Source organism: Scyliorhinus torazame, chromosome 2 (genome assembly GCF_047496885.1).
Source record: "Scyliorhinus torazame isolate Kashiwa2021f chromosome 2, sScyTor2.1, whole genome shotgun sequence".
Classification (NCBI taxonomy): Eukaryota; Metazoa; Chordata; class Chondrichthyes; order Carcharhiniformes; family Scyliorhinidae; genus Scyliorhinus; species Scyliorhinus torazame.
In genome coordinates, this window is record NC_092708.1 from 160,122,621 (window position 1) to 160,148,547 (window position 25,927).

The 25,927-nt window shown below is 49.3% G+C and overlaps 1 protein-coding gene across 13 annotated transcripts in view; it reads right to left on the reverse strand.

Moving 5' to 3' along the window:
* Positions 1 to 25,927, reverse strand: part of LOC140392940 (serine/threonine-protein phosphatase 6 regulatory ankyrin repeat subunit C-like) — a 361,058-nt gene that overhangs the window by 294,179 nt on the left and 40,952 nt on the right. For 12 of the 13 annotated variants that reach the window (XR_011935463.1, XM_072478798.1, XM_072478764.1 and 9 more), the window contains exon 2: positions 25,257 to 25,386. The exons of the other annotated variant lie outside the window; for it this stretch is intronic. Coding sequence is in view for 11 of the 12 variants with exons in the window: in XM_072478798.1 (XP_072334899.1) it covers positions 25,257 to 25,379 (123 nt within the window). In the remaining variant the exon portion in view is untranslated. The remainder of the gene's footprint in view (positions 1 to 25,256; positions 25,387 to 25,927) is intronic. 13 annotated transcript variants of the gene reach the window in all.

Sequence of the window (25,927 nt, forward strand, 5' to 3'; positions counted from 1 at the left end):
TGAATTAATGCTATTCCCCTGCAATTTTCTTTTCATTTTTTAAAATTTCATAGAATCATAGAATCCCTACAGTGCAGAAGGAGGCCATTTGGCCCATCGAGTCTGCACTGCCCTTGGAAAGAGCACACTACTTAAGTCCACACTTCCACTCTATCCCCGTAACACCACCTAACTTTGTGGACACTAAGGGGCAATTTATCATGGCCAATCCACCTAACTTGCTGTTATGGGCCAGGGTTTAGAGAACCCCAGAATGTATCATGGAGTTCACCTGACCCACAACTTTTAATAGATTGTGGTATGGGGAGCACACGGCCCACTGTACAGGTTTGGTACAGCAGAAATGGAAAAGTATCTTTTAAAGCAAAACAATGTTTATTCTATGAACTCAAGTTAACCTTTTTAAAACATAGAGTGAACATCTTAGCAACCATTAATTCAAATACAACCCCCAAAGACTACAACACTATGTAATCCTTTAAGCTTTCCTTTTAACATCCATGAGACTTTAAAACACCTTTTTACAGAAAGACATCAGGCTTAACTTCATTACTGACAACAGTTACCACGTTGAAATCAGCAAATGGACACTCATAAGCTTGCAGAGATTCACACACATCCTGCTGTGATTGCAGCTTCTCCAAAACTAAAATGAAACCAAACCCACCCTGCAGCAAAAAGCCTAAAGCAAAAGTAAAAAGCTGACAGACAGCCCAGCTCCACCCACTCTCTGACATCACCGCAGTAATAAACACCCATTTCTTAAAGGTACGCTCACTACAGATATTTATATACACCCCCATTTATAAACACCCATTTCTTAAAGGTACTCTCACATGACACTGCACATCTTTGGTCTGTGGGAGGAAACCAGAGCACCTGAAAGAAACCCACGCAGACACAGGAAGAAAGAGCAAACAACACACAGACAGTCACCCGATGCTGGAATTGAACCCGGGACCCTGGAGCTGTGAAGCAGCAGTGCTAACCACTGTCACCGTGCTGCCCAGGATTGTGGGGGTGAGACCCAGGCAGACATGGGAAGAATGTGCAAACTCCACATGGACAGTGACCCAAGTCGATTTCCGTGGGCACACATGCAGTGACGCAGTCGGTTTTACTGCCTAGCATCCCAATCAGACTTTGAGGCCAGGACATTCTGCCAGAACTCGGAGGCATCAACACCACAGTGGCAACTTCCAATATTCGAACACCCAAGAGCTGGGCCTCAGCATGGGAGATATCCTCGCGACCAGAGGGTGCATGTGTGGACCGAGAGCCAGCACCCGGTCAATGTAACGTTCCCAGTGTGTGTCTGAGGTACAGGGTCTGGGGTTCGGTGCCCTGGGTGTCGGATGGAAAGGGATGAGAGGGCGAGGGACACCCAAGGGATCGAAGGGTACTGGGGTGTAAGCAATAGCTGATAGTCAGTGTCACACACTCTCCACTGCCTTACAGATATCACAATCCGAATGATATCCTGGATCCTGTTAAAGCTGCCCTTGTGGTGGCGTTGGCAGGCCAGGCGGCGAGACGCCGGAGAAGGCAGCGGCAGCAGCGCTGACAGAAGCTCAAGGCTGCAGCCCATGTGTAGGCCCGCATCCCACACCCTGCAGACCCGACAGCTATCAGGCCAGGAAAAAACCCAGAGGGTAGGCCGGCGACGGCCCACGATGGTCCTTCGAACAGATGACAGATAGCATGTGCCACAGGAGGCTCCTCCTCAACAAGGAGACAATGCGGCAGCACCTGTGCCAACTCCTTGCGGACTTAGCACCACATGGAGGAGGAAGCTACCCACTTCCAGTCAAGGTCACCGCAGCCCTGACATTTTACACCTTAGGATCATTCCAGGGCTCATACCGGGACTTGTGTGGCATTTCCCAACCAACAGCCCACAAATGCATTTGTGAAGTCACCGATTACCTGTTTGCCCGGGCAGCTGACTATTTAAACTTTTGTTCTGAATGAAGCCCGTTAAGATGCTCAGGCAGCAGGATTCTTCGCCATCGCCGGGATGCCCCAGGTCCAGGCGGTAATAGGTGGCATGCACGTCACCTTGGTGGTCCGGGAGCACCCTTCAGTACCAGGAAGAGGTTCCACTCCCTGAAGGTCCAACTTGTGTGCGACCACCACCTCAAGATCATGTAAGTGTGTGTGTGCATGCTTCCTAGGGAGAGTGCACAACAGCTACATCCTGGGGCAGTCGGAGATCCCCAGCATCTTCGAGGGACACCCCATGGGTCCGGATAGCTCTTGGGGGAGAAGGGGTATCATGCCGAGGTCCTGGCTAATGACGTCACTGCGAAGGCCGGTGACCGATGCGGAGACCTGATATAATGAGGCCTATGCGGCCATTTGGGCTGTCATTGAGCGGTTCATCAGATGCTGAAAACGTAGTTCCAATGCCTCGAACATTCTGGTGGTGCACTGCAGTACAACCCCTAGAGGGTAACCCGCTTGTGGTGGTCTGCTGTGCCCTCCACAACCTGGCACAGCAGTGGGGCAACCTGCTTGAGGTGGAGGAACATGCGGCCATCTCAGAAGACGACGGCGAGCTGGACCAGGAAGGGCTGGAGGGAGAATGAGCCCAGGGAGGATCCGCAGGACCAGCTGGAGGAAACAGGACAGGCAGTAGAGGCAAGGGGCCGGAATGCCCGTAGAACCAGGGCGACTCTCATCCTTGCCCACTCACATAGGATGTGGCTTTGTCAGTCATCTCTTTGCCTCTCCCCTTCTCACCCACCGTCCCGCCACACCCATGCCCCACATCCACACGAACCAGTCTATCTCAAGCTAACCCCTCCCTTCCCCCACCCCTGACAACTCCCCTACCCAGCCACCCATTAACCACCCCCCACTCCCTACAATATTGCAATCACCCAGTTCCGCCCTGCCAGGATCTGTGTTACATCAATCCAGGGTGATGGGCCCCTATCGGCACCGTCAGCGGGTCAATATATAAGGAAGGTGATGATAACCCATTGCGAGCTGAGTTCTGGTGCTCCTCAATCAATGCCACAGTCTGCTCCTGCCTGTCTGCTGAATGCACACTGACACCCATCACCTGCGTGTGGAATTTGTGGGATGGGGAGGGGTCAGGTCTGGTAGCTGGGAGCCCGGGAGCTGAGTCAGAGGGCAACCAGGGGAGGGGGTTGCTGACCAGCAACCGTGCAAAATAACAGAACAGAGGCTCCACATATCTCGGGTGTACAGCGTGTTTAATGGTGTACAAATACAGTAGTGACCTCAGCTGTTCCTAGCTACCAATGGTGCTGCGTGTCGCCCCTCCCCCCCCCCCCAAAGAACAACAAAGAACAAAGAAATGTACAGCACAGGAACAGGCCCTTCGGCCCTCCAAGCCTGTGCCGACCATACTGCCCTACTAAACTACAATCTTCTACACTTCCTGGGTCCGTATCCTTCTATCCCCATCCTATTCATATATTTGTCAAGATGCCCCTTAAATGTCCCTATCGTCCCTGCTTCCACTACCTCCTCCGGTAGCGAGTTCCAGGCACCCACTACCCTCTGCGTAAAAAACTTGCCTCGTACATCTACTCTAAACCTTGCCCCTCTCACCTTAAACCTATGCCCCCTAGTAATTGACCCCTCTACCCTGGGGAAAAGCCTCTGACTATCCACTCTGTCTATGCCCCTCATAATTTTGTATACCTCTATCAGGTCGCCCCTCAACCTCCTTCGTTCCAGTGAGAACAAACCGAGTTTATTCAACCGCTCCTCATAGCTTATGCCCTCCATACCAGGCAACATTCTGGTAAATCTCTTCTGCACCCTCTCTAAAGCCTCCACATCCTTCTGGTAGTGTGGCGACCAGAATTGAACACTATACTCCAAGTGTGGCCTAACTAAGGTTCTATACAGCTGCAACATGACTTGCCAATTCTTATACTCAATGCCCCGGCCAATGAAGGCCAGCATGCCGTATGCCTTCTTGACTACCTTCTCCACCTGTGTTGCCCCTTTCAATGACCTGTGGACCTGTACTCCTAGATCTCTTTGACTTTCAATACTCTTGAGGGTTCTACCATTCACTGTATATTCCCTACCTGCATTAGACCTTCCAAAATGCATTACCTCACATTTGTCCGGATTAAACTCCATCTGCCATCTCTCCGCCCAAGTCTCCAGACAATCTAAATCCTGCTGTATCCTCAGACAGTCCTCATCGCTATCCGCAATTCCACCAACCTTTGTGTCGTCTGCAAACTTACTAATCAGACCAGTTACATTTTCCTCCAAATCATTTATATATACTACAAAGAGCAAAGGTCCCAGCACTGATCCCTGTGGAACACCACTGGTCACAGCCCTCCAATTAGAAAAGCATCCCTCCATTGCTACCCTCTGCCTTCTATGGCCTAGCCAGTTCTGTATCCACCTTGCCAGTTCACCCCTGATCCCGTGTGACTTCACCTTTTGTACTAGTCTACCATGAGGGACCTTGTCAAAGGCCTTACTGAAGTCCATATAGACAACATCTACTGCCCTACCTGCATCAATCATCTTAGTGACCTCCTCGAAAAACTCTATCAAGTTAGTGAGACACGACCTCCCCTTCACAAAACCGTGCTGCCTCTCACTAATACGTCCATTTGCTTCCAAATGGGAGTAGATCCTGTCTCTAAGAATTCTCTCCAGTAATTTCCCTACCACTGACGTAAGGCTCACCGGCCTGTAGTTCCCGGGATTATCCTTGCTACCCTTCTTAAACAGAGGAACAACATTGGCTATTCTCCAGTCCTCCGGGACATCCCCTGAAGACAGCGAGGATCCAAAGATTTCTGTCAAGGCCTCAGCAATTTCCTCTCCAGCCTCCTTCAGTATTCTGGGGTAGATCCCATCAGGCCCTGGGGACTTATCTACCTTAATATTTTTTAAGACACCCAACACCTCGTCTTTTTGGATCACAATGTGACCCAGGCTATCTACACTCCCTTCTCCAGACTCAACATCTACCAATTCCTTCTCTTTGGTGAATACTGATGCAAAGTATTCATTTAGTACCTCGCCCATTTCCTCTGGCTCCACACATAGATTCCCTTGCCTATCCTTCAGTGGGCCAACCCTTTCCCTGGCTACCCTCTTGCTTTTTATGTACGTGTAAAAAGCCTTGGGATTTTCCTTAACCCTATTTGCTAATGACTTTTCGTGACCCCTTCTAGCCCTCCTGACTCCTTGCTTAAGTTCCTTCCTACTTTCCTTATATGCCACACAGGCTTCGTCTGTTCCCAGCCTTTTAGCCCTGACAAATGCCTCCTTTTTCTTTTTGACGAGGCCTACAATATCACTCGTCATCCAAGGTTCCCGAAAATTGCCGTATTTATCTTTCTTCCTCACAGGAACATGCCGGTCCTGTATTCCTTTCAACTGACACTTGAAAGCCTCCCACATGTCAGATGTTGATTTGCCCTCAAACATCCGCCCCCAATCTATGTTCTTCAGTTCCCGCCTAATATTGTTATAATTAGCCTTCCCCCAATTTAGCACATTCATCCTCAGACCACTCTTATCCTTGTCCACCAGTACTTTAAAGCTTACTGAATTGTGGTCACTGTTACCGAAATGCTCCCCTACTGAAACATCTACCACCTGGCCGGGCTCATTCCCCAATACCAGGTCCAGTACCGCCCCTTCCCTAGTTGGACTGTTTACATATTGTTTTAAGAAGCCCTCCTGGATGCTGCTTACAAACTCCGCCCCGTCTAAGCCCCTGGCACTAAGTGAGTCGCAGTCAATATTGGGGAAGTTGAAGTCTCCCATCACCACAACCCTGTTGTTTTTACTCTTTTCCAAAATCTGTCTACCTATCTGCTCCTCTATCTCCCGCTGGCTGTTGGGAGGCCTGTAGTATACCCCCAACATTGTGACTGCACCCTTCTTATTCCTGATCTCTACCCATATAGCCTCACTGCCCTCTGAGGTGTCCTCTCGCAGTATAGCTGTGATATTCTCCCGAACAAGTAGCGCAACTCCACCTCCCCTTTTACATCCCCCTCTATCCCGCCTGAAACATCTAAATCCTGGAACGTTTAGCTGCCAATCCTGCCCTTCCCTCAACCAGGTCTCTGTAATGGCAACAACATCATAGTTCCAAGTAGTAATCCAAGCTCTAAGTTCATCTGCCTTACCCGTAATGCTCCTTGCATTAAAACATATGCACTTCAGGCCACCAGACCCGCTGTGTTCAGCAACTTCTCCCCGTCTGCTCTGACTCAGAGCCACACTGTCCCTATTCCCTAGTTCTCCCTCAATGCTCTCACCTTCTGACCTATTGCTCCCGTGCCCACCCCCTGCCATACTAGTTTAAACCCTCCCGTGTGACACTAGCAAACCTCGCGGCCAGGATATTTATGCCTCTCCGGTTTAGATGCAACCCGTCCTTCTTATACAGGTCACACCTGCCCCGGAAGAGCTCCCAGTGGTCCAGATAATGGAAACCCTCCCTCCTACACCAGCTGTTTAGCCACGTGTTTATCTGCTCTATCTTCCTATTTCTAGCCTCACTGGCACGTGGCACAGGGAGTAATCCCGAGATTTTAACTTTCTGCCTAGCTCCCTGAACTCCTGCTGCAGGACCTCATGCCCCTTCCTGCCTATGTCGTTAGTACCAATATGTACAATGACCTCTGCCTGTTTGCCCTCCCCCTTGAGGATTCCCTCTACCCGTTCGGAGACATCCTGGACCCTGGCACCAGGGAGGCAACATACCATCCGGTGCCCTCTCAGTGATCCTCGCTATCTGCTTTGCCCTCTGTGCTCTACCACTACGTCTGGTGGGCAGGGGAGACTCAGAGGTGCTGGTGATTGCCGTCGTCACCTTGTAGGGGGGCTTTGGGTCGGCCTCAAGTGCTCCCTCCTCCCGGTCGGTGCCTACAAGGCTTTGGTAAGGGGGGTTCACCTTGGGACGGGGGGGGGGCAACGGGAGTACACAGGACAGGCAAGGGTCCGGCATGCCCGTAGAACCAGGGCAACCCTTACCCTTGCCCACTTCACATAAGATGCGGCTTCGTCCGTCATCTCTTTGTCTCTCCCATTCTCACCCACCGTCTTGCCACATCCGTGCTCCACACCCACACCAACCGGTCTACCTCAAACTACCCCCTCCCTTTCCCCACCCCTAACATTTCCCCCACCCAGCCACTCATTAACCACCCCCCTCCCTGCTCTGCCATCTCTGGTGGCTCCCCAACGTCCGCACCATGGTGTCAATGCCCTCAGCAACATCCCTCTGTGACCAGGCCATGCTCCGCACTGCCTCGCCAATGTCCACCTGCATCTGGGACATGGTCCTTGGGGAACTGGGACATGCTCAGGAGCTCCTCAGCAATGCCCATCCGAGACTGGGATATGCTCCGCAGCACCTCAGCACGGTTAATATTTTTGAGGCAGAGGTAGATATTCTTGAATCTTGACTAACAAGGGAATCAAAGATTATAGGGGTAGGCAAAATGTGGAATTAAGGCCACAATCAGATGAGCCATGATCGTAATGACTGGCGGAGCAGGATTGAGGGGCCGAATGGCCTACTCCTGTTCCTAATGTGGATGTTACTTACTGACTGCAGAGAATTCCGAAGGGGAGGATGAACAGCCAGAAGTTGTGGTCCATATCAGAACTTATGACATGATGTGGAGATGCCGTCGTTGGATGGGGTGGGCACAGTAATAGGTCTTACAACACCAGGTTAAAGTCCAACAGGTTTGTTTGGAATCACTAGCTTTCTGCACACTGCTCCTTCATCAGGTGACTTAGCTGATGAAGGAGCTGCGCTCCAAAAGCTAGTGATTCCAAACAAACCTGTTGGACTTCAACCTGGTGTTGTAAGACTTCTTACAGTACTTATGATGTAGGTAGAAAGAGTGATGAGGTCCTGCAGGTAAATTTTAGGGAGGCAACTAGCAAGCAGGATCTCAAAGATACTAATCACCAGATTGCTCCTGGTACCAATGGGCTAGTGAGTATAGAAAAAGGAGGCCTAAATGCTTGGCTGGAGAAATAGAGTAGGAGGGAGATACCTTTCTTGGTTGATTGAGATGGGTTCTGGAGAAGGTGGATTTGATACAGGACAGGTCAGTTGCACCTCAACAGAGTTAGGAGGGTAGTTTGCCAGTGCCTATTGAGGAGTTAAACTGTATGGGAACCAGGATGTATATTAGAAAGAAAAAGCAACATGCACAGAGGTTGAATAAACTCAGTTTGTTCTCACTGGAATGACGGAGGTTGAGGGGCGACCTGATAGAGGTCTACAAAACTATGAGGGGCATAGACAGGGTGGATATTCAGAGACATTTTCCCAGGGTAGAGGGATCAATTACTAGGGAGCATAGGTTTAAGGTGCGAGGGGCAAAGTTTAGAGGAGATGTACGAGGCAAGTTTTTTTTACGCAGAGGGTAGGGTGGGTGCCAGGTTCAGCAGAATGTCTTATTGGAAGGTGCTAACAGTGATACACAAACAAATGTTTTCCTGATGGTGAGCTGAACTTTTGTTGTGCAGTATCAGATTATGCAGTATACCCAACTTCCCGGGGTGCACGAGTGCCAATGCATCAGCCGCCTGACAAGATATTTTTATTACCTGCTTGCACTTCCTGATCCTAGTTTAAAGAAAAGGTGCTTAAAAATGAGACAACACATTTTTTTTAACTTTTACTTTCGGGTGGGTGAGAGCATGCACGCAAGTGAGACGCAAGAATATATCCTTAACCCTCAATACCTGGAATGCAATGTGACAATTGCATCATATCTCAATCAGGCAGAAAAGTTACAATAACCAGGAAGTATGAAAAGCAGCCAATAAAAATTAGATGGTACATGATGTTCAGAACGAGTATTTTTTGTCAAGTGTCCAATGTTGGCACCAGGGCCAAAGGGAGATATTTAAGACAAGGTTTCCCAAACTTTTCTGGCCAAGGAAGCCCTTTGACGTCCCAAGAGAACTGACAGAACCCTCAAGAAACATTCTTATTATGAAGAGTTAAAATCGAGGACTTCCGGTGGCAACATGTAAGTGGAGGTCACATGTTGGGTGGTTCCTGCTAGAGCTTTTGATTTATGGCCCTTGTCACCCAGATTTGGGGGGAAATTTCATATGATTAATCTCCAGAAAAGTTGTGGTAACTAAAGCAAAGTACAGTACAGGAACAGGCTCTTCGGCCCCCAAGTCTGTGTAGATCATGATGCCCTAACCAAAAAAAAAACAAATCTACCCATACTCAAAGAAAAGGACAGCACAGAACAAAGAAAACTACAGCACAAGGATGTCAAAAGCCCAACGGGAAAATACAGGACAAAAAGGAGCGAGCGATAGTCCATGTCAAAGCTCGAGTTCGGTGCGGAGTTCTGTTGGTGGAAAGATGGTGGGAGCAAGCTCGCGGGGGGGGGGGGGGGGGGGGGGGGGCTCTCATCGATGGGCAAGGAACTGCTGAGGGTGGAAAAGAACAACAAAGGGCTGAAAGCCAAAGTGGAGAACAGGGCACGGTGGCAGAATCAGCGGATTGTGGGACTGCCTGAGGGCGGAGGCCGACGAATAACTTTTCAGAGATATTTGCTAAATTGTTGGAGGAGGAGGAGGATGCCTCCTCCTTTGAACTGGATAGGACTTACCGGTCTCTCAGGCTGAAGCCAACAGCAAATGAACCCTAAGAGCTATGATAATCTGTTTCCATAGCAACCAGATGAAGAAGAAGCTGCTGAGATGGGCGAAACAGAATCAAGAGGCGAGGTGGGAAGGCAGTGGTATAAGTGTATATCAAGACCTCACGGAAGAGCTGGCAAGATGGCAGGTGGCCTTCAACTGGCTGAAAGCAGCGTCGAGAAGGTGGAGGAGGCAGAGACATTCATGAAGACTGAAGGACTGGGACTGAATGGAGTTTGGACTATGTTTTTTCTGATATTGTGGTTAGGAGGGCATGGTTCTGGGACGTTGGAGTTTGTTTCCCTTTGTTTAGGGTCCATTATTTTGGGCTGTTTGGAAGAACTGGGTGTGGGGGAGCTTTTAAGTTGATTGGGTAGTGATACTGGTGGGTAAGAGAATGAGGTTTCAGATGGAGAAGGTGCTGGCAGACCAGGAGGGCAGGTACATTATAGTTACGGGAGCTTTGAAGGGGAGGTTGGTGGTGTTGAGGGGTGCATGAATTCATGGTGGTTTTCGCATCCAGAGTAAGAAGATCTGTGGCGGTTTCTGCAATGGATGGGTAGTGATTATTCTTTTCTTTCGCCAGTGAATAATGTGTACTCAAGGATTTGACTTCTTTATTATGGGGAGGTTATTGTTGTCGGGGGTGAGTAAAGTGGAATATTCGGCGATTGTTATTTCGGATCATGCTCCGCACTTAGTGGATGTGGTTCTGGAGAAGGGGTTTATACAGAGGTGTGGAGGTTGGATGTGGGGCTGCTGGCAGATCTGAATTTTTGTGTAAAGATGGGACGGTGTTTGATGACTTTGTGGGGTGCAATAAAGAAGGCGAGGTCTAACCGGTAGTTTGGAAGACGCTGAAGGTGGTCGTAAGGGGCAAAATCATCTTGTTTAAGGCTCAGGTGGATAGGAAAGCAAGAAAAGAGCAGCAGGTAGAGGGAATCTTGGAAATGGATGGGAAAAACACGGAGGATCCCACTCCAGAACTTCTGGTGAGTAGAAAGGGATTGCAGGCGCGGTTGACCTTTTGTTGACAGGGAAAGCGGTACGGCAGTTGAGGCAGGCGAAAGGGGTAATCTATGAGTATGGGGAGAAGGCCAGTCGCTTGTTGGTGGGCCAGATCCGCCTGCAGACGGCCACGCAAGAGATCGTTCGGGTCCGGGATGGGGTCGGGGAGCCGTTGGTGGTGCAGGTGAACAAGGTATTTGAGGAGCTTTATAAAAAGTTGTACAGTTCGGAGTCCCCGGGAGATAAGTCAGACAGGAAGGATTTCCTGGGGGAGTTGGAATGCCCTAGAGTATGCAGTGGCTAAGGTGCATTCCTGGAGACGATGTGACAGGTGTCAGGTGGATGTACCTTTAAGAAATGGGTGTTTATCAAATAGCTGCAGTGATGTCAGTGTGTGGGTGGAGCTGGGCTCGGCTCTGCTTTTTACTTTTGTATTGTGCTGAAAGCTGGTTTCGGCTCTGTGTTTAATTTCGCCTTAGAGCTGCATTCAAACCAAGCAAATGTGTATTGATCTTCTCTCTGCAATCTAAAGATCACTTGATGATTTCAAAGTAATACCTGTTTCTGTAGAGAATTTAAACCTGCGCTCTTTATTTAAAAAGGGTTCAACTTATGGATGTTGTTAGGGAAGATACTACGGGTTACCTATAGAGTACTGTATCATTTTTGGGGGTTATCAGGGTGGTAGTTGATAAACTGTTTACGGTTTGTTTATAAAACATTAACTGGATTCATGGAATCAACATTGTTTTGTTTTAAAAATACTTTAAATCTCTGTTGCATCTGGGGGTGCAGGTTGGCCGGGAGTGAGGGGGGACTCCGCAGGTACAACATTTCTAGTTTGGTGGGGAGAGGGATGGTGTCCCTCTGTCACTGGCGGGTCGGGTACAGGCGATTAAAAAGAACGTGTTGCCACGATTTTGGTTTATTTTTCAATGCCTGCCGATTTTCCTGCCAAAGGCTTTTTTCAGAGAGATTGAGGGAAGGATTACCTCGTTCATATGGGGAGGGAAGGTGTCCAGAGTTAGAAAGCTTCTACTACAGAGGGGAAGGCAGGCAGGGGGTTTGGGTCTTCCAAACCTGATGTATTACTACTGGGCGGTGAATGTGGAGAAGGTGCGGAGCTGGGTAAGAGGGGTTGATTCCCAGGGGGTCAGAATGGAGGAGGGTTTGTGCAGGGGGTCGGGATTGAAAGCACTGGCAACAGCGCCGCTCCCGATAGCCCCGGGGAAGTACTCAGGGAGTCCGGTAATAATAGCTTCATTGAGAATTTGGAGGCAGTTTTGCCAACACTTCAGGTTGGGGGCAGGGTCAAGGGAAATGCCGATTCGGGGGAACCACAGATTTGAGCCAGGGAGGTGGGATGGAAATTTTCGGAAATGGGAGGAGAAGGGGATTAAGACACTGAAGGATTTGTTTCTATGGGGTCGGTTTGCAGGATTGAAGGAGCTGGAAGCGAAGTATGGGCTGGAGCAGGGGGAAATGTTTAGATACATGCAGGTTTGAGTTTTCCCAGAATGGAGATACAGAACGTCCCGGGAGAGCCGGCCTCCACATTGCTGGAAGAGGTGCTGCCGACAGGGGGACTGGAGAAGGGGGTAGTGTCAGTGGTCTACAGAGCTATTTTGGAGGAGGAGAAGGCACAGCTGGAAGGGATCAAAGCAAAGTGGGAGGAAGAGTTGGGAGAGGATATGGAGGAGGGGTTCTGGTGTGAGGTGCTCCGGAGAGTGAATGCCTCCACCTCGTGCGCGAGGTTGGGGCTGATACAGCTGAAGGTGGTATACAGAGCACACCTCACGAGGGCAAGAATGAGCCGATTCTTTGAAGGAGTAAAAGATGTGTGTGAACGTTGCGGGGGGGGGGCCCCGCTAACCATGTTCATATGTTTTGGTCCTGTCCAAAGCTAGAGGGTTACTGGAAGGAGGTTTTTAGGATAATTTTTAAAGTGGTGTACGTGAAACTGGACTAGAGCCCCCGGGAGGCCATATTCAGAGTGTCGGGCCAGCCAGGATTGGAAAAGGGTGCGGAGGCAGGTTCGTTGATCGCTCAAAGGCGGATCCTGATGGGTTGGAGGGCAGCCTCTCCACCCTGTGCCCTGGCGTGGCGGGATCATCTGTTGGAATTCTTGACTCTTGAGAAGGTTAAGTTTGAACTGAGGGGAAGGATGGAGAGGTTCTACAATTCATGGGCATTATTCATTATGCACTTTCAAGAACTGGATAACATCGAACATTAGTTTGGGAGGGGGGGGTGAGGGGGAGGGCGGTGGGTGTTAATGGTGGCCATGGGTGAGTCCTGATTCCTTGTCAGCTGTTTATGTGAACATATGGGCAAATGTTTTGGGTTTGGTTGGGGGATGGGATTGTTGTCATCAAAATGGGAATTGACATATTTGTTACTGATTATTGTTTATTACTGATTATTGTTTATTGTTGGTGGGTGTAAATTTGGGAGAAAATGCAAAAAAGGAGAATAAAGAATTTATTTATTTTTTAATCTCTGTTGCATCACACCTGTAAAGTGGGCCCTTGTGCTCCCCATAACCAAAATCTATTCAAAGTTGTGGGTCAGGTGAACTCCATGATATACTTTGGGGTTCTCTAAACTCTGTCCCATAATACAGGCATCCATTTCGTTGTTGCTAAAAAAGGATAAGGACTCTGTAGAGTTTGGATCGTATATAGGCCAATATCTCTGCTAAATTTGGATACCATGGGGAACGAGGCAGGGGTGCCCCATGTCCCCCCTCTTGTTTGCACTGATGATAGAACCCTTGTCCATTGCGCTGAGGTGCTCAGATAAGTGGCGGGAGATAGAGACGGGGGTGTGAAGCATAGGGTGGCTTTGTATGCCGATGTTTTATTATTGTACATATCCAACCCGGGTTCTACGGTGGGGGATATAATGGGGCTGCTCGGGAGATTTGGGGCTATTTCAGGTTAAAAGCTGAATCTGGAAAAGAGCGAGTGATTTTTGGTGCCTTCGCCAGGGGCGGGGGCGTCAAAGCGGATTTATAGAGATGGGACAGCCTTCCCCCATCATTGGCAGGCCAGGTGCAGGCGGTAAAGATGAATCTCTTAACAGTGCCTACCGATCATTTTGCCAAAAGCGTTCTTTATGGGGGTAGAATGGTTGATTTTGTCGTTTGTCTGGGTAGGTACGGTAGCAAGGATTCGGAAGATAGTGCTTCAGAGAGATCGGCAGTCAGGGAGTCTGGCCTTTCCAAACTCTTTTGTATTATTGTTGGGCGGCGAATGCTGAGAAGGTGAGGGGTTGGAGTAGGGAGCCAGAGGCTATGTGGGTGAGGATGGAGGCAGGCTCTTGTACGGGGTCTGTTTGCGGGCACTGATAACAGCACCGTTCCAGTTTGCCCAAGGGAAGTTTTCCGGGAGTCCGGTGGCGGTGGCCACATTGAAGATATTGAGGCAATTTCGGCAGCACCTTAGGCTAGGGGCGAGGTCAAAGCTGATGCCGATCCGAGAGAATCATGGGTTTGAGCCAGCGAGGTTGGATGCTACGTTTCGGGGATGGGAGGATGTGGGTTGATGGAAATTCTAGAAGGGCAGTTCGGAGCAGTTAACGGAGAAGTTTGGGATTCCACAGGGGGGAGGCCTTCAGGTATATGCAGATACAGAATTTTGCAAAGAAGGTTTTCCGAACTTTTCCGGTGGCATCGCTCTGCTCGTTGTTGGAGGGGATGTTGTCAGTGATGGAGCTGGGGGGGTCATCTCGCCTATCTATGGGAGGATTTTGGAGGAAGATATTGCTTAGTTGGTGGGGGTTAAGGCTAAGTGGGAGGAGAAGCTTGGAATGATGCTGGAGTTGGGGTTGTGTTGTGAAGTGTTGCAGAGGGTGAATGCCTCAATCTTGTGTGCAAAGCTGGGGTTGACACTGCTAAAGGTGGTACACAGAGCGCACCTGATGAAGTCGAGGATGAGCCGGTTATTTGAGGGGTGGAGGACACTTGTGAACGGTGTGGGAGGGATCCAATCATGTTCATATTACGCATCATGAGGCATGTAATATTTTTACCTCATACCAGTCATATACTGTTTTCATCGCCAAATCTGTTGCAGCAACTGGGAAGACACAGTCTTATTCAGATTGCTGCAAATTCACAGTTTCTTTCTTGAGCACCTCTGGAAAGGCTTTCAGAGTGTTCTTGTAGTGATTCCTCTGCCCTCCTAGTGATCACTTGCCATTGCAGAGCTGGGAGTGGAGCACTTGTTTCGGGAATCTTGTATCAGGTATGCGAGCAAAGTGGTCTGTCCATTGCAGCTGGTCGAACATGACCAGTGCCTCAATACTGAGTATATTAGTCTGGGCGAGGACACTTGCGTTGGTACACCTATCCTGCCGGTGGATTTGCAAAATTGTGGAGGAACCATTGGTGACATCTCACCAGGGATTTGAGGTATCTGCTGTACATTATCCATGTTTCTGATGCATACAGCAGGAGAACGGGGACCATGGCTGCTCTGTAGACCATGAGCTTGGTGCTGAATTTTGAGGTCTCAGTCTTCAAACACTTTGAGGCATCCGAAGGCTGCACTGGCGAATTGGAGTCGATGCTGGATTTCATCGTCAATGTCTGCTTGCGCCGATAGGAGGCTCCTGATATGGGAAATGATCCACATTGCCCACGGGCTCACCGTGGATCTTGATGGTCGGGGGACAGTTTTGTGTTGCAGGAGTGGGCTGGTAGAGAACCTGCTTTCTGGAGATTTTGTCCGAGGCCCATTCTCTCATATGCCTCGGTGGATGCGTTGATGATGGTTCGTGGCTCGGCCTCGGAATGTGCGCACACACAGGTGTCCTCTGCGTACTGCAGCTCAATGACAGAGGTTAGGGTGGTCTTGGCTCTGGCCTAGAAGCGCAGCTTGAACAGTTTCCTGCTTGTCCAGTATGTTAGCTCCACTTCAGGGGAGAACTTCAAGGTGGCAGGACGGAGTGTTGCTGCGAGGAAGATGGAGGAGAGCGTTGGTGCAATGACACAAACCTTGTTTGACCCTAGTTTGTGCACGTATTGGGTCTGTGATGGTTCCATTGCGGAGGATCACGGCTTACAGGTCAACGTGGAGCAGGCGGAGAATGGTGACTAATTTCTGCGGGCAGCCGAATTGGAGGAGGATGTTCTACAATCCCTCACGGTTGACAGAGTCAAAGGCCTTTACGAGACTGATAAAGGCCAATTACAGAGGTTAATGCTGCTCCCTGCAGTTTTCCTGGATTTTTTACACGCTGAAGATCATGTCCATTGAGCCTCTTGATGGGCGGAAGCCGCACTGAGACTCGGGGAGGAGTTCTTCAGCCACTCGGAGGGGGCGATTGAGGAGTATTCTCTTGATGACCTTTCCCTTGGTGGAGAGTAGGGAACTCCCTCTGTAATTTCCTCAGTTGGACCTGTCTCCTTTCTCGAAAATGGTCATAATTAAAGCATCTCTGAAATTGTCCAGCATGCTATTTTTCTTCCAGAAAAGGATGTTGATTCTTGTCAAGAGTGCCTCTCCGCCACAACTTCTGCGAGAATTCCATCTGCGCCAGAGGCCTTGTTGTTCTTTAGCTGTCGGTTGGCCTTTTTGACCTCATGATGATCTGGGGTTGCGTTGAGATGGTGGCGGATAGCGTGTTGCGGCATAGTGTCGGGGACACTTGTGTCAAAGGCTGTGTCTTAGTTGAGGTTATCTTCGAAATGCTCTTTCCAGTGGGCATTGACTGCCTCTCTGTCTTTGATGAATGCTTCTCCTGCACTCTTTCCACCCACCATCTGTTCTTTAGGTCACGTGTTCTTTGTTGCATCTCGGCCTTCAATTGCCCGTAGGCTTGTTTCCTCTCACTCGAGTTCTGGTGGAGCTGCCAGTTCAGGAATACCGTGCATTTGTGGTCAAGGAGATCCTGGATTGCCCGTTCATTCTCATCAAACCGTCTTCATGTTTCCTGGTCGAGAGCCCGGGCATCTCCTCACAGGTGCTGATTATGATTGCTATTGTTTTTTTAAATTAAGGGGCAATTTCGCTTGGCCAATCCACCTATCCTGCACATCTTTGGGTTATGGGGGTGAGATCCACGCAGACAGAGGAAGAATGTGCAAACACCGCATGGAATGACGGAGCCGGGATCAAACCCGGGTCCTCGGAGCCATCGGGCAGCAGTGCTAAGCAGTGCGCCACCGTGCCGCCCCTATGATGACTTTTAAAGCGGACCTGGCTCTGTGGGCATTCTACGGCTCTGGCTCAATGGTTGTCGCCATGTTAGCCATGAGGCATGACTAAGTAGCTCTTTTTTCTCAGGGCCTTTGAGTCCAGCAACATTGATTGCGGCAGAGCTTTTCTGCCTGTGCTAGTTTGGAGCCAGGGTGATGGAGATGGTAGAGTGAATTAGTTGGTGGTCAATCCAGTAGTCCTCGACTCCAGTCATGGCGTGGGTGATGCATACGTTTTTGCGGTCCCTTGTTCGGACAATGATCTAGTCTATTAAGAGCCAGTGCTTGGAGCAGGAGTGTTGCTATGACGTCTTCTGCTTGTCCCTCTGGCAGAACAGGGTTTTTGTGATGACCAGGTCATGTTCTAAACATTTTGTCAGGAGGACTCCGTTGCCGTTAGTTTTCCCCACGCCTTCCCTGTCTAGCACGCCCCTCCAAAGGGTTGCATCTTTTCCGACTCTAACATTGAAGTCACCGAGGAGAATTAGCTCATCTCCCTTTGGGATGCTGGGCAGCGATTAGTCGAGGCTGGAGCAGAATGCCTCTTTTGCCTCATCTGTAGCATCTAGGGTTGGGGCGTAGGCACCGACAGCTGTGGTGTTCTGTTTCAGGCTGAGCCATAGAGTCAGGAATCATTCACTCACCCCGCCGCCGGGGGTTTGGGGGGGGGGGGGTGATTGTCATTGTGATATCCAACCAATTTGTTTTTTATGCTGAAGACGATCCCATAGAGGCAGCGTTCTTCTTCTGGTTTGCCTTTCCAGAAGAAGATGTATCAAGGATTATGCTCCAGGTCCCAAATAACCAACATGCAATGCCATGCAAGGTCTCCTATTATTTAAATTTGAGTCACAATATTTCAAGACAGAATACCAATAGTTTAATCCCAAACTTAATGGTTCTAAATGTACACTCATTTATTTTGAAACAGTGGTTTCAAATAAATTTCAAGTGCTAAGGAATAGGTTTCCAAAAGTATTCTCACGCAGAGACTTGCGATTTCACAGAACATCTTTGCAGCTTATATTCAATTATGCTTGGAATCTCAAATGCTAACTCCCATCACGAACTAAAACATCCAATTCTTTTATTTTTTTAAATAATATTTTATTAAGGTATTTGAAAACCATTATAACAAAAGCAATGACATCAACATGGTAAAATAAACATTTCCCCCCCCAGCCCAATCTTCACACATCTCAACCATACAACAACATCCTAGCCACTGTCATGTGTGCCCGGCTGAGCCTGGCGCACAAACCCTGCTTAAGGCATCCGCCCATAGACCCGCCACTATCTCTCCTCCTAGTTCGTCCTCCCACTTGCCCTTAAGCTCCTCCACCAGAGTTTCCTCCGCCTCTGAAAGCTCCTGGTAAATATCGAAAACCTTCCCCTCTCCCACCCAGGTACTGGAGACTACTCTATCCTGTATCCCCCGTGGCAGCAGCAGCGGAAAGGCTAGCACCTGTTTTCTCAGGAAGTCGCGCACCTGCAAATACCTAAAACCATTCCCTGCTGGCAATTTAAATTTATCCTCCAAAGCTTTCAAGCTGGGAAAGCTCCCATCTATAAATAGATCCCCCATCCTTCTAATTCCTGCCCTTTGCCAACTCCGGAACCCGCCAACGAGCCTACCCGGTACAAACCTGTGGTTGTTATAAATCGGGGTCCAAATCGATGCTCCCTCCACTCTCTTATATCTCCTCCACTGCCCCCAGATCCTCAAAGCTTCCACTACCACCGGACTTGTGGAGTATCGGGCCGGTGAGAACGGCAGAGGTGCCGTTATCAATGCTCCCAGACTGGTGTCTTTACATGACGCCGCCTCCATCTGCTCCCATGCTGACCCCTCCCCCACTACTCACTTCCTGATCATGGCTATATTAGCCGCCCAGTAGTAATTGCAGAAGTTCGGCAGCGCCAACCCACCCTCCCCCAGACTGCGCTCCAGCAACACTTTCTTCACTCGCGGGGTTTTACTCGCCCACACAAAGCCCAAAATAATCTTATTCACCCGCTTGGAAAATGCCTTAGGGATGAAGATGGGGAGGCACTGAAAGACAAGCAGAAACCTGGGAGGACCGTCATTTTCACGGTCTGTACCCTCCCCGCCAGTGATAGCGGGAGCATGTCCCATCTCTTAAAGTCCCCTTCCATTTGTTCTACCAACCGGGATAGGTTTAACTTGTGTAGTACCTCCCATTTCAGGGCCACTCTGATTCCCAGATATAGAAAGCTCTTCCCTACCATTCTAAGCGGCAGCTCTCCCAGTCTCTTCTCCTGCCCTCTTACCTGGATCGCAAATATCTCTCTTTTCCCCATGTTCAATTTATACCCCGAAAATTTACCAAAATCCCACAAGATTCGCATTACTTTCCCCATCCCCTCCAACGGGTCTGAAATGCACAAGAGCAGGTCATCTGCGTAGAGCGAGACCCGGTGCTCCACCACCCCCCCTCCTCCTCCTCCCCCCCCCCCCCCCCCCAAACCAGCCCTTTCCAGTTCCTAGAGACTCTTAACGCCATGGCCAATGGCTCTATGGCCAGAGCAAACAGTAACGGGGAAATGGGACACCCTTGCCTCGTCCCTCGGTGAAGTTCAAAATACCCCGACCTCAGCTGGTTCGTACGCACACTCGCTATTGGTGCCTGATAGGGCAACCGCACCCAGCCAATAAAGCCCTCACCAAACCCAAACCTTCCCAGCGACTCCCACAGGTAATTCTACTCCACCCGATCAAAAGCCTTCTCCACATCCATCGCTACCACCAGCTCCGCCTCCTCTCCTTCTGAGGGCATCATAATAACATTTAGAAGCCTTCGAACATTGGCCTTGAGTCTGGTCTTCCCCTATTACCCCCGGGACACAATCCTCTATCCTTGTGGCCAGTATCTTAGCCAGCAGTTTGACATCCACATTTAATAGAGAAATCGGTCTGTATGACCCGCATTGCTAAGGATCCTTCTCCCGTTTCAAGATCAATGAAATCGAGGCCTGCGACATTGTTGGGGGGAGGACTCCCTTCTCTCTTGCTTCGTTAAATGTCCTCACCAGCAGTGGGCTCAATATCTCTGAAAACTTCTTATAGAATTCCACCGGGAGTCGTCAGGCCCCAGGGCCTTGCCTGACTGCATGCCCTCCAGCCCCTTGATTATTTCCTCAATCTCAATTGGGGCTCCCAGCCCCTGCTCCACTCTCAAGAACCTCAACTGATCCAGAAATTGCCTCATTTCCTCCACCCCAGCCGGGGGTTCCGACATATAATTTACTATAACAGTCCTTAAACATCTCGTTCACCCCCGCTGGGTCCAGGACAATATTACCGTCTCTACTCTTTACTTTACCTATCTCCCTGGCCACCTCGCTTTTCCTGAGCTAGTGCGCCAACATTCTGCTTGCCTTTTCCCCGTACTCATAGAACGTCCCCCTTGCCTTCCTCAACTGTTCCACTGCTTTCCCTGTGGTCAACAGCCCAAACCCCACCTGTAACCTTCGCCGCTCGCTCAGTAGCCCCGCGTCCGGGTCCTCCGAGTATCTCCTGTCCACCTGGAGTATCTCCTCCACTAATCTATCCCTCTCCGCCCGTTCCACCTTTTCTCTGTGGTCCCATATCGAGATTAATTCCCCTCTGACTACTGCCTTCAAAGCTTCTCAGACCGTCGCTGCAGAGACCTCCTCCGTATCATTTATTTCCAGGTAGTTCAGGACGGACTTGTTAAACTGCCCACAGATCACCTCGTCCGCTAGCAAGCCCACATCCAGTCTCCACAGCGGGCGTTGCCCTCTCTCCACACTAACCCATAGATCCACCCAGTGCGGGGCATGATCCGACACTGCAATTGCCGAATACTCAGTATCCACCACCTTCGGTATTAGCGCTCTGCTCAGAACAAAAAAGTCAATGTGAGAGTACACCTTGTGGACATGTGAAAAAAAGGAAAACTCCTTCGTCCTCGGCCGTGCAAACCTCCATGGGCCTACTCCCCCCATCTGTTCCATAAAACCCTTCAATTCCTTTGCCACAGCCGTCCTCCTCCCTGTCCTGGATTTTGACCAGTCCAATTCCGGATCAATAACAGTGTTGAAATCCCCTCCCATGATCAGGTTATGTGACTCTAAGTCTGGGATCTTACACCTCACACCCGCCTCATAAATTCCACATCGTCTCAATTCGGAGCACATATGTTCACAAGTACCCCTCGCACCCCCTCCAGATTCCCACTCACCATTATGGACCTACCCCCCTTGTCTGACACGATTCTCTCTGCCTCAAATGCCACTCGTTTGCTGGTCAAGATCGCAACCCCCCTGGTCTTTGAGTCCAGTCCCGAGTGGAACACTTGGCTAACCCACCCCTTCCACAATCTTGTCTGGTTTGTAACCTTTAGGTGTGTCTCTTGTAGCATTGCCATGTCCGCCTTCAGTTCCCTCAAATGCGCGAACACCCGAGCCCTCTTGACTGGCCCATTCAGTCCTCTCACGTTCCATGTGATCAGCCTGGACGGGGGGGCTTCCACCCCCCCACCCGACTAGCCATCATCCTTTTTAGGCCAGCCTCGAGCTCGCGCCCTCCGCTTCCTCGAGTCCCCACTCTGGCTGTCGCCGTTCCTGACCTCCCATTTGTACCCTAGTAACAATTCCTACCCTGTCAGCAAAGCAGCTCCCCCCCTCCCTCCCCCAGCAACAACACTAAAAACCCAATCCCCCAAGTCAAGCTCCAGCTTAACACCTGTCCACCCCCCACTGCGCTTCCGAGAGTCAGCTGACCCATGCTGACTCGATAGCTCCCACCCCTGGCACCAAGCAGTCTGTCTCCCTATTGTACTCTCCTCTCTCCGCCCCACATGAATAAACATTTTAAAAGCATCACATTCCCCAGTAAACAAACAACAGAAATAAAAAGTGAAGAAACAATCACTTTGGAAAAATAGTCACCCATAAAGCAGAACTAAATTCAAAGCCCATCCCCCCACTAACAAGATCCTTGCAAGACAGATCAACCTTTAAACATCCACACAGCCCATTATTTTACATGGAGCTACTTAAATTTTTACAATCCAGCACCGCAAATTGCTTCAACAGTACTTCTCCATGGCTTAAGTGTCTTTTAATTCGCCTCCAGCTTAATTTCTTTAATAAAGGTCCATACTTCGTCTGGCGTTTCAAAGTAGAAGTCCCGTTCCTCATGCGTGACCCACAGGCGGGCTGGGTACAGCATCCCGAACTTCACCCCCTTCTTAAAGAGGGTTGTTTTTGCCCGATTGAACCCAGCTCGCCTCTTGGCCAAATCCGCTCACAGGTGCTGATAAATGCGCAACTCACAGTTCTCCCACTTGCTGCTCAGTTCGTTCTTGGCCCACTGCAAAACGTGTTCCTTGTCCATGAAACGGTGAAAACGTACCACCATGGCCCTCGGCGGTTTGTTCGCTCTGGGCTTCCTCGCAAAGGCTTTGTGCGCTCTGTCCAATTCCAGGGGCCGAGGGAACGCCCCAGCCCCCATCAACGTCTCCAACATGTCGGCACATAGGCCCTCGCATCCAATCCCTCACTGCCTTCAGGGGGGCCAACAATTCTGAGATCCTGCCTCCTGGACCTATTCTCCATGTCCTCCAGCTTCTCCGGCATTCTTTTCTGGCGGTCGTTCATCATCCTCACCTTGCTTTCCAGCACGGTTATCTACTCCTCGTGCTCGCACATTTGTTCAACCTCCTGGATTGCTCTCCTGTGGGTTTCCTGATTCTGAACCACTTGATCAATCTAAGCCTTAATCGGGTCCAGCGTGTCCTTCTTCAGCTTGGCGAAGCAATCCTCGAAAAACTTCACCAGCTGCTTCGTCGACCACTGTGCCATCTCCCCGCGGCCCTTGTCCTCCGCCATGCTGTCCCGTGTTACCAGCTCTGCTTGCTTCTCCCTTATAGGACTTTGTCGTCTCACACGTCCACCTCTGGTCCAATTCTCCATACACCGGAGGGGGATTTCTCCTTACTGTCTCACTCTTCACTGCTTTATCCCATAAAATCCGAAAAAAACAGGGGGAAAAGGTCCAAAAGTCTGTTACAGGCGGGAGCTATCAAATGTGCGACCGACCCGTCCATGGCCACCACCAGAAGTCGAAAACATTCAATTTTAACTGAAATTGCAACAATCCATCATCACTGGATGAAATGGATTGGACAGATCCTTAGACCTTACTTACAACAATTAGAATCAGTAAGGAACCAAATCAAAAGTGCCACCCTCAATATCCAGTGCAACAGCCACAATTTTATTTATTCTTTTACAGGCTGTGGGCATCTCAGGCTAGACCAGCATTCATTGCCGATCTCAAATTGCCCTTTAGATGGTGCTGAGCTGCCTCCTTGAACCACTACAGTCCATGAGATATAGCTACAGTGCTGTTCTGGCAGTGCTGTTGCAGAATTCTGACCCAGTGACAGTGAAGGAACGGCAATAGAGTTCCACGGTGAGGATGGCGTTTGGCTTAATTAATAATCTTAATAATCTTTATTGTCACAAGTAGGCTTACATTAACACTGCAATGAAGTTACTGCGAAAAGCCCCTAGTCGCCACATCCAGGCGCCTGTTCAGGTACCAGAGGGAGAATTCAGCATGTCCAAATTACCTAATAACACCTCTTTCGGGACTTGTGGGAGGAAACCGGAGCACCCAGAGGAAACCGAAGCAGACACAGGGAGAATGTGTCGACTCTGCTCAAACAGTGACCCAAGTCGTGAATTGAACCGGGGACCCTGGCGTTGTGAAGCCATAGTGCTAACCACTAATCTACCGTGCTGTCCCTTGGAGGGGAATTTGCATATGGTAGTATTCCGCTGTATCTGAGCAGGTAGAGGTCACGGGTTTGGAAGGTTTTAATCATACGACTTTGTGACCCAAATAATCATACGACTTTGTGACCCAAACCAGATATTCATTCCGTTAACATAAATATTTTTTCAATCTCTCTGCAAGGAGATTAAGCTATTTGTTGGTGAGATCAGGGTTGATGCCAAATGTTAAGATGCTTTATTTCACATTAGGTGAACAATAGGAGCAATAGAGTGTCCTAAATTTACGATAAATCAATAGATATAGAGTAACTTCTCTTGACAACAAGGCAGCATTTGACTGAGTGAGGCATCAAGGAGTCATTATCAAAACTGGAATCAATGGAAATTAGGGGGAAAGTTCTCCACTGGTTATAGTTACACCCAACACAAAGGAAGCCAGTTGTGGTTGTTGGAGGTTAATCATCTCAATTCCAGGACAATTATGCAGGGATTCCTCAAGGTAATATCCTAGGCCGAACCATCTGCAGCTACTTCATCAATGACCTTCCTTCCATCATAAGATCAGAAGTGGGGATGTTTGCTGATGATTGCACAATATTCAACACCATTCACAACTCCGCAGATACTGAATCAGTCCATGTCCAAATGCAGCAGGACCTAGACATTATCCAGGCTTCAGCTGACAAATGGCAAACATTTCAAGCAAACAAATGCCAGGCAATTACCATCTCAAAGAGAGCATCTAAGCATTGCCCCTTGACATTCAATGTATCATGATCGGGAGATATTAGGAACTTGGGTGCAGAAATGGGGTCCAAGATGTAGACGGCAATTTAGGGGTTAAACAGACTGAAGAAAAAGACTGTAGCAGCAGACTCAGAGTGATACACCCACTGCCCGAGTTACCTTGTCCCATTCAGACTTAACCTCGTTGGTAGGAATACACAGGATGTTCCAGTTCCACCAGGATGATCCACTCAAGATCCATTATCCTTCGGGACAACCTTGTTTGATAAGCCATTAGCCCATCAGAGTCTGATGACCTACGTGTCCGTCAATGGAAGGTTAGTTGCATATGAATGGCATAGCTCTTATTTTTTTGTGGAAATGGGAGTGGGAACCCAGGCGGTCCAGATAACAATAATGGATTCAAGTCTGGCCACATAAGGTGAGAAACTTTGTTCTGGGGGCTGGGTGGAGCTTAGAGAGATAGGGAAGAAATGCTGTTTTGAAGAGAAGGCTGTGGAATCTACCAGGGAGATCATGAAAGTTGCCACTGGGGCAGACTTGGAAAAAAGATTCTGAACAAATGTCCCGAACAAAAGAATGGTGTTTTGTAAAGTCAAGTATTGACTTTGTCTGTTTGTGGAAGTGGAACAAAGCTGCATTTTCATGTATGGTTTAATGGAAACTCGTGTGTTAAGGTTAAGAAATGGCATGTAATATGTTCGTGTAGCTGAAGTAATAGGTTAAATATTGTTTTCTTTTAATAAAGTTTGGTTTATAAAATAACCAAGCCCTATTTCTTACATTATCACTCCTGGAACAAATCGATCTTTCCGCACCACTTTAAAACTTTGTTAGGCATCTAGTTCAGTACCTTAGCCATTGTTGGTTGAGGGCTGACCAGGTGTCCGTAACAAATGGCATTTCCATTGCTGAATTCTCCATTATCAACATCCTGGGGATCACCCATGACCACAAACTGAATTGGATCAGCCATAGAAATACTGTAGGTACAAGAGCAAGTCAGTCCTATTTTGGTATCCTGTCCACAAACATTCACACCCTCCACCACAGACACACAGTGGCAGCAATGTGTACCATCTACATAATGCATTGCAGGAACTCATCAAGACTCCCGAGACAGCAGCTCCAAAATCCATGACTACTAGCATCTAGAACAGGCTTGTCCAAATTACCACCCACAAAGCCCCCCATACGGCCACTGAATACGGTTTTTCAATTGCCTGTCAAACGGCCAAGTTGCAATGGGAGATTGTCAAGGGGAAGCTCCTCCAATCACTGGCTGTATCTCCCCTGATGAGCCAATCACTGGCTCTTTCTCCCCTGATGAGCCTATCAGCATAAAATGTGGGAGAGAAATAATCCGTGAATGGAGGAGTTCGAACACAAGCGGGAGGAGTACGGACCCGGGGTCAAGTAAACAGGGTACCAGAGAGCAGGGCCGAGTGCTAGCGCACGAGGGGGGTGCTGGCGAGCGCACGAGGGGGTGCTGGCGAGCGCACGAGGGGGGAGCTGGCGAGCGCA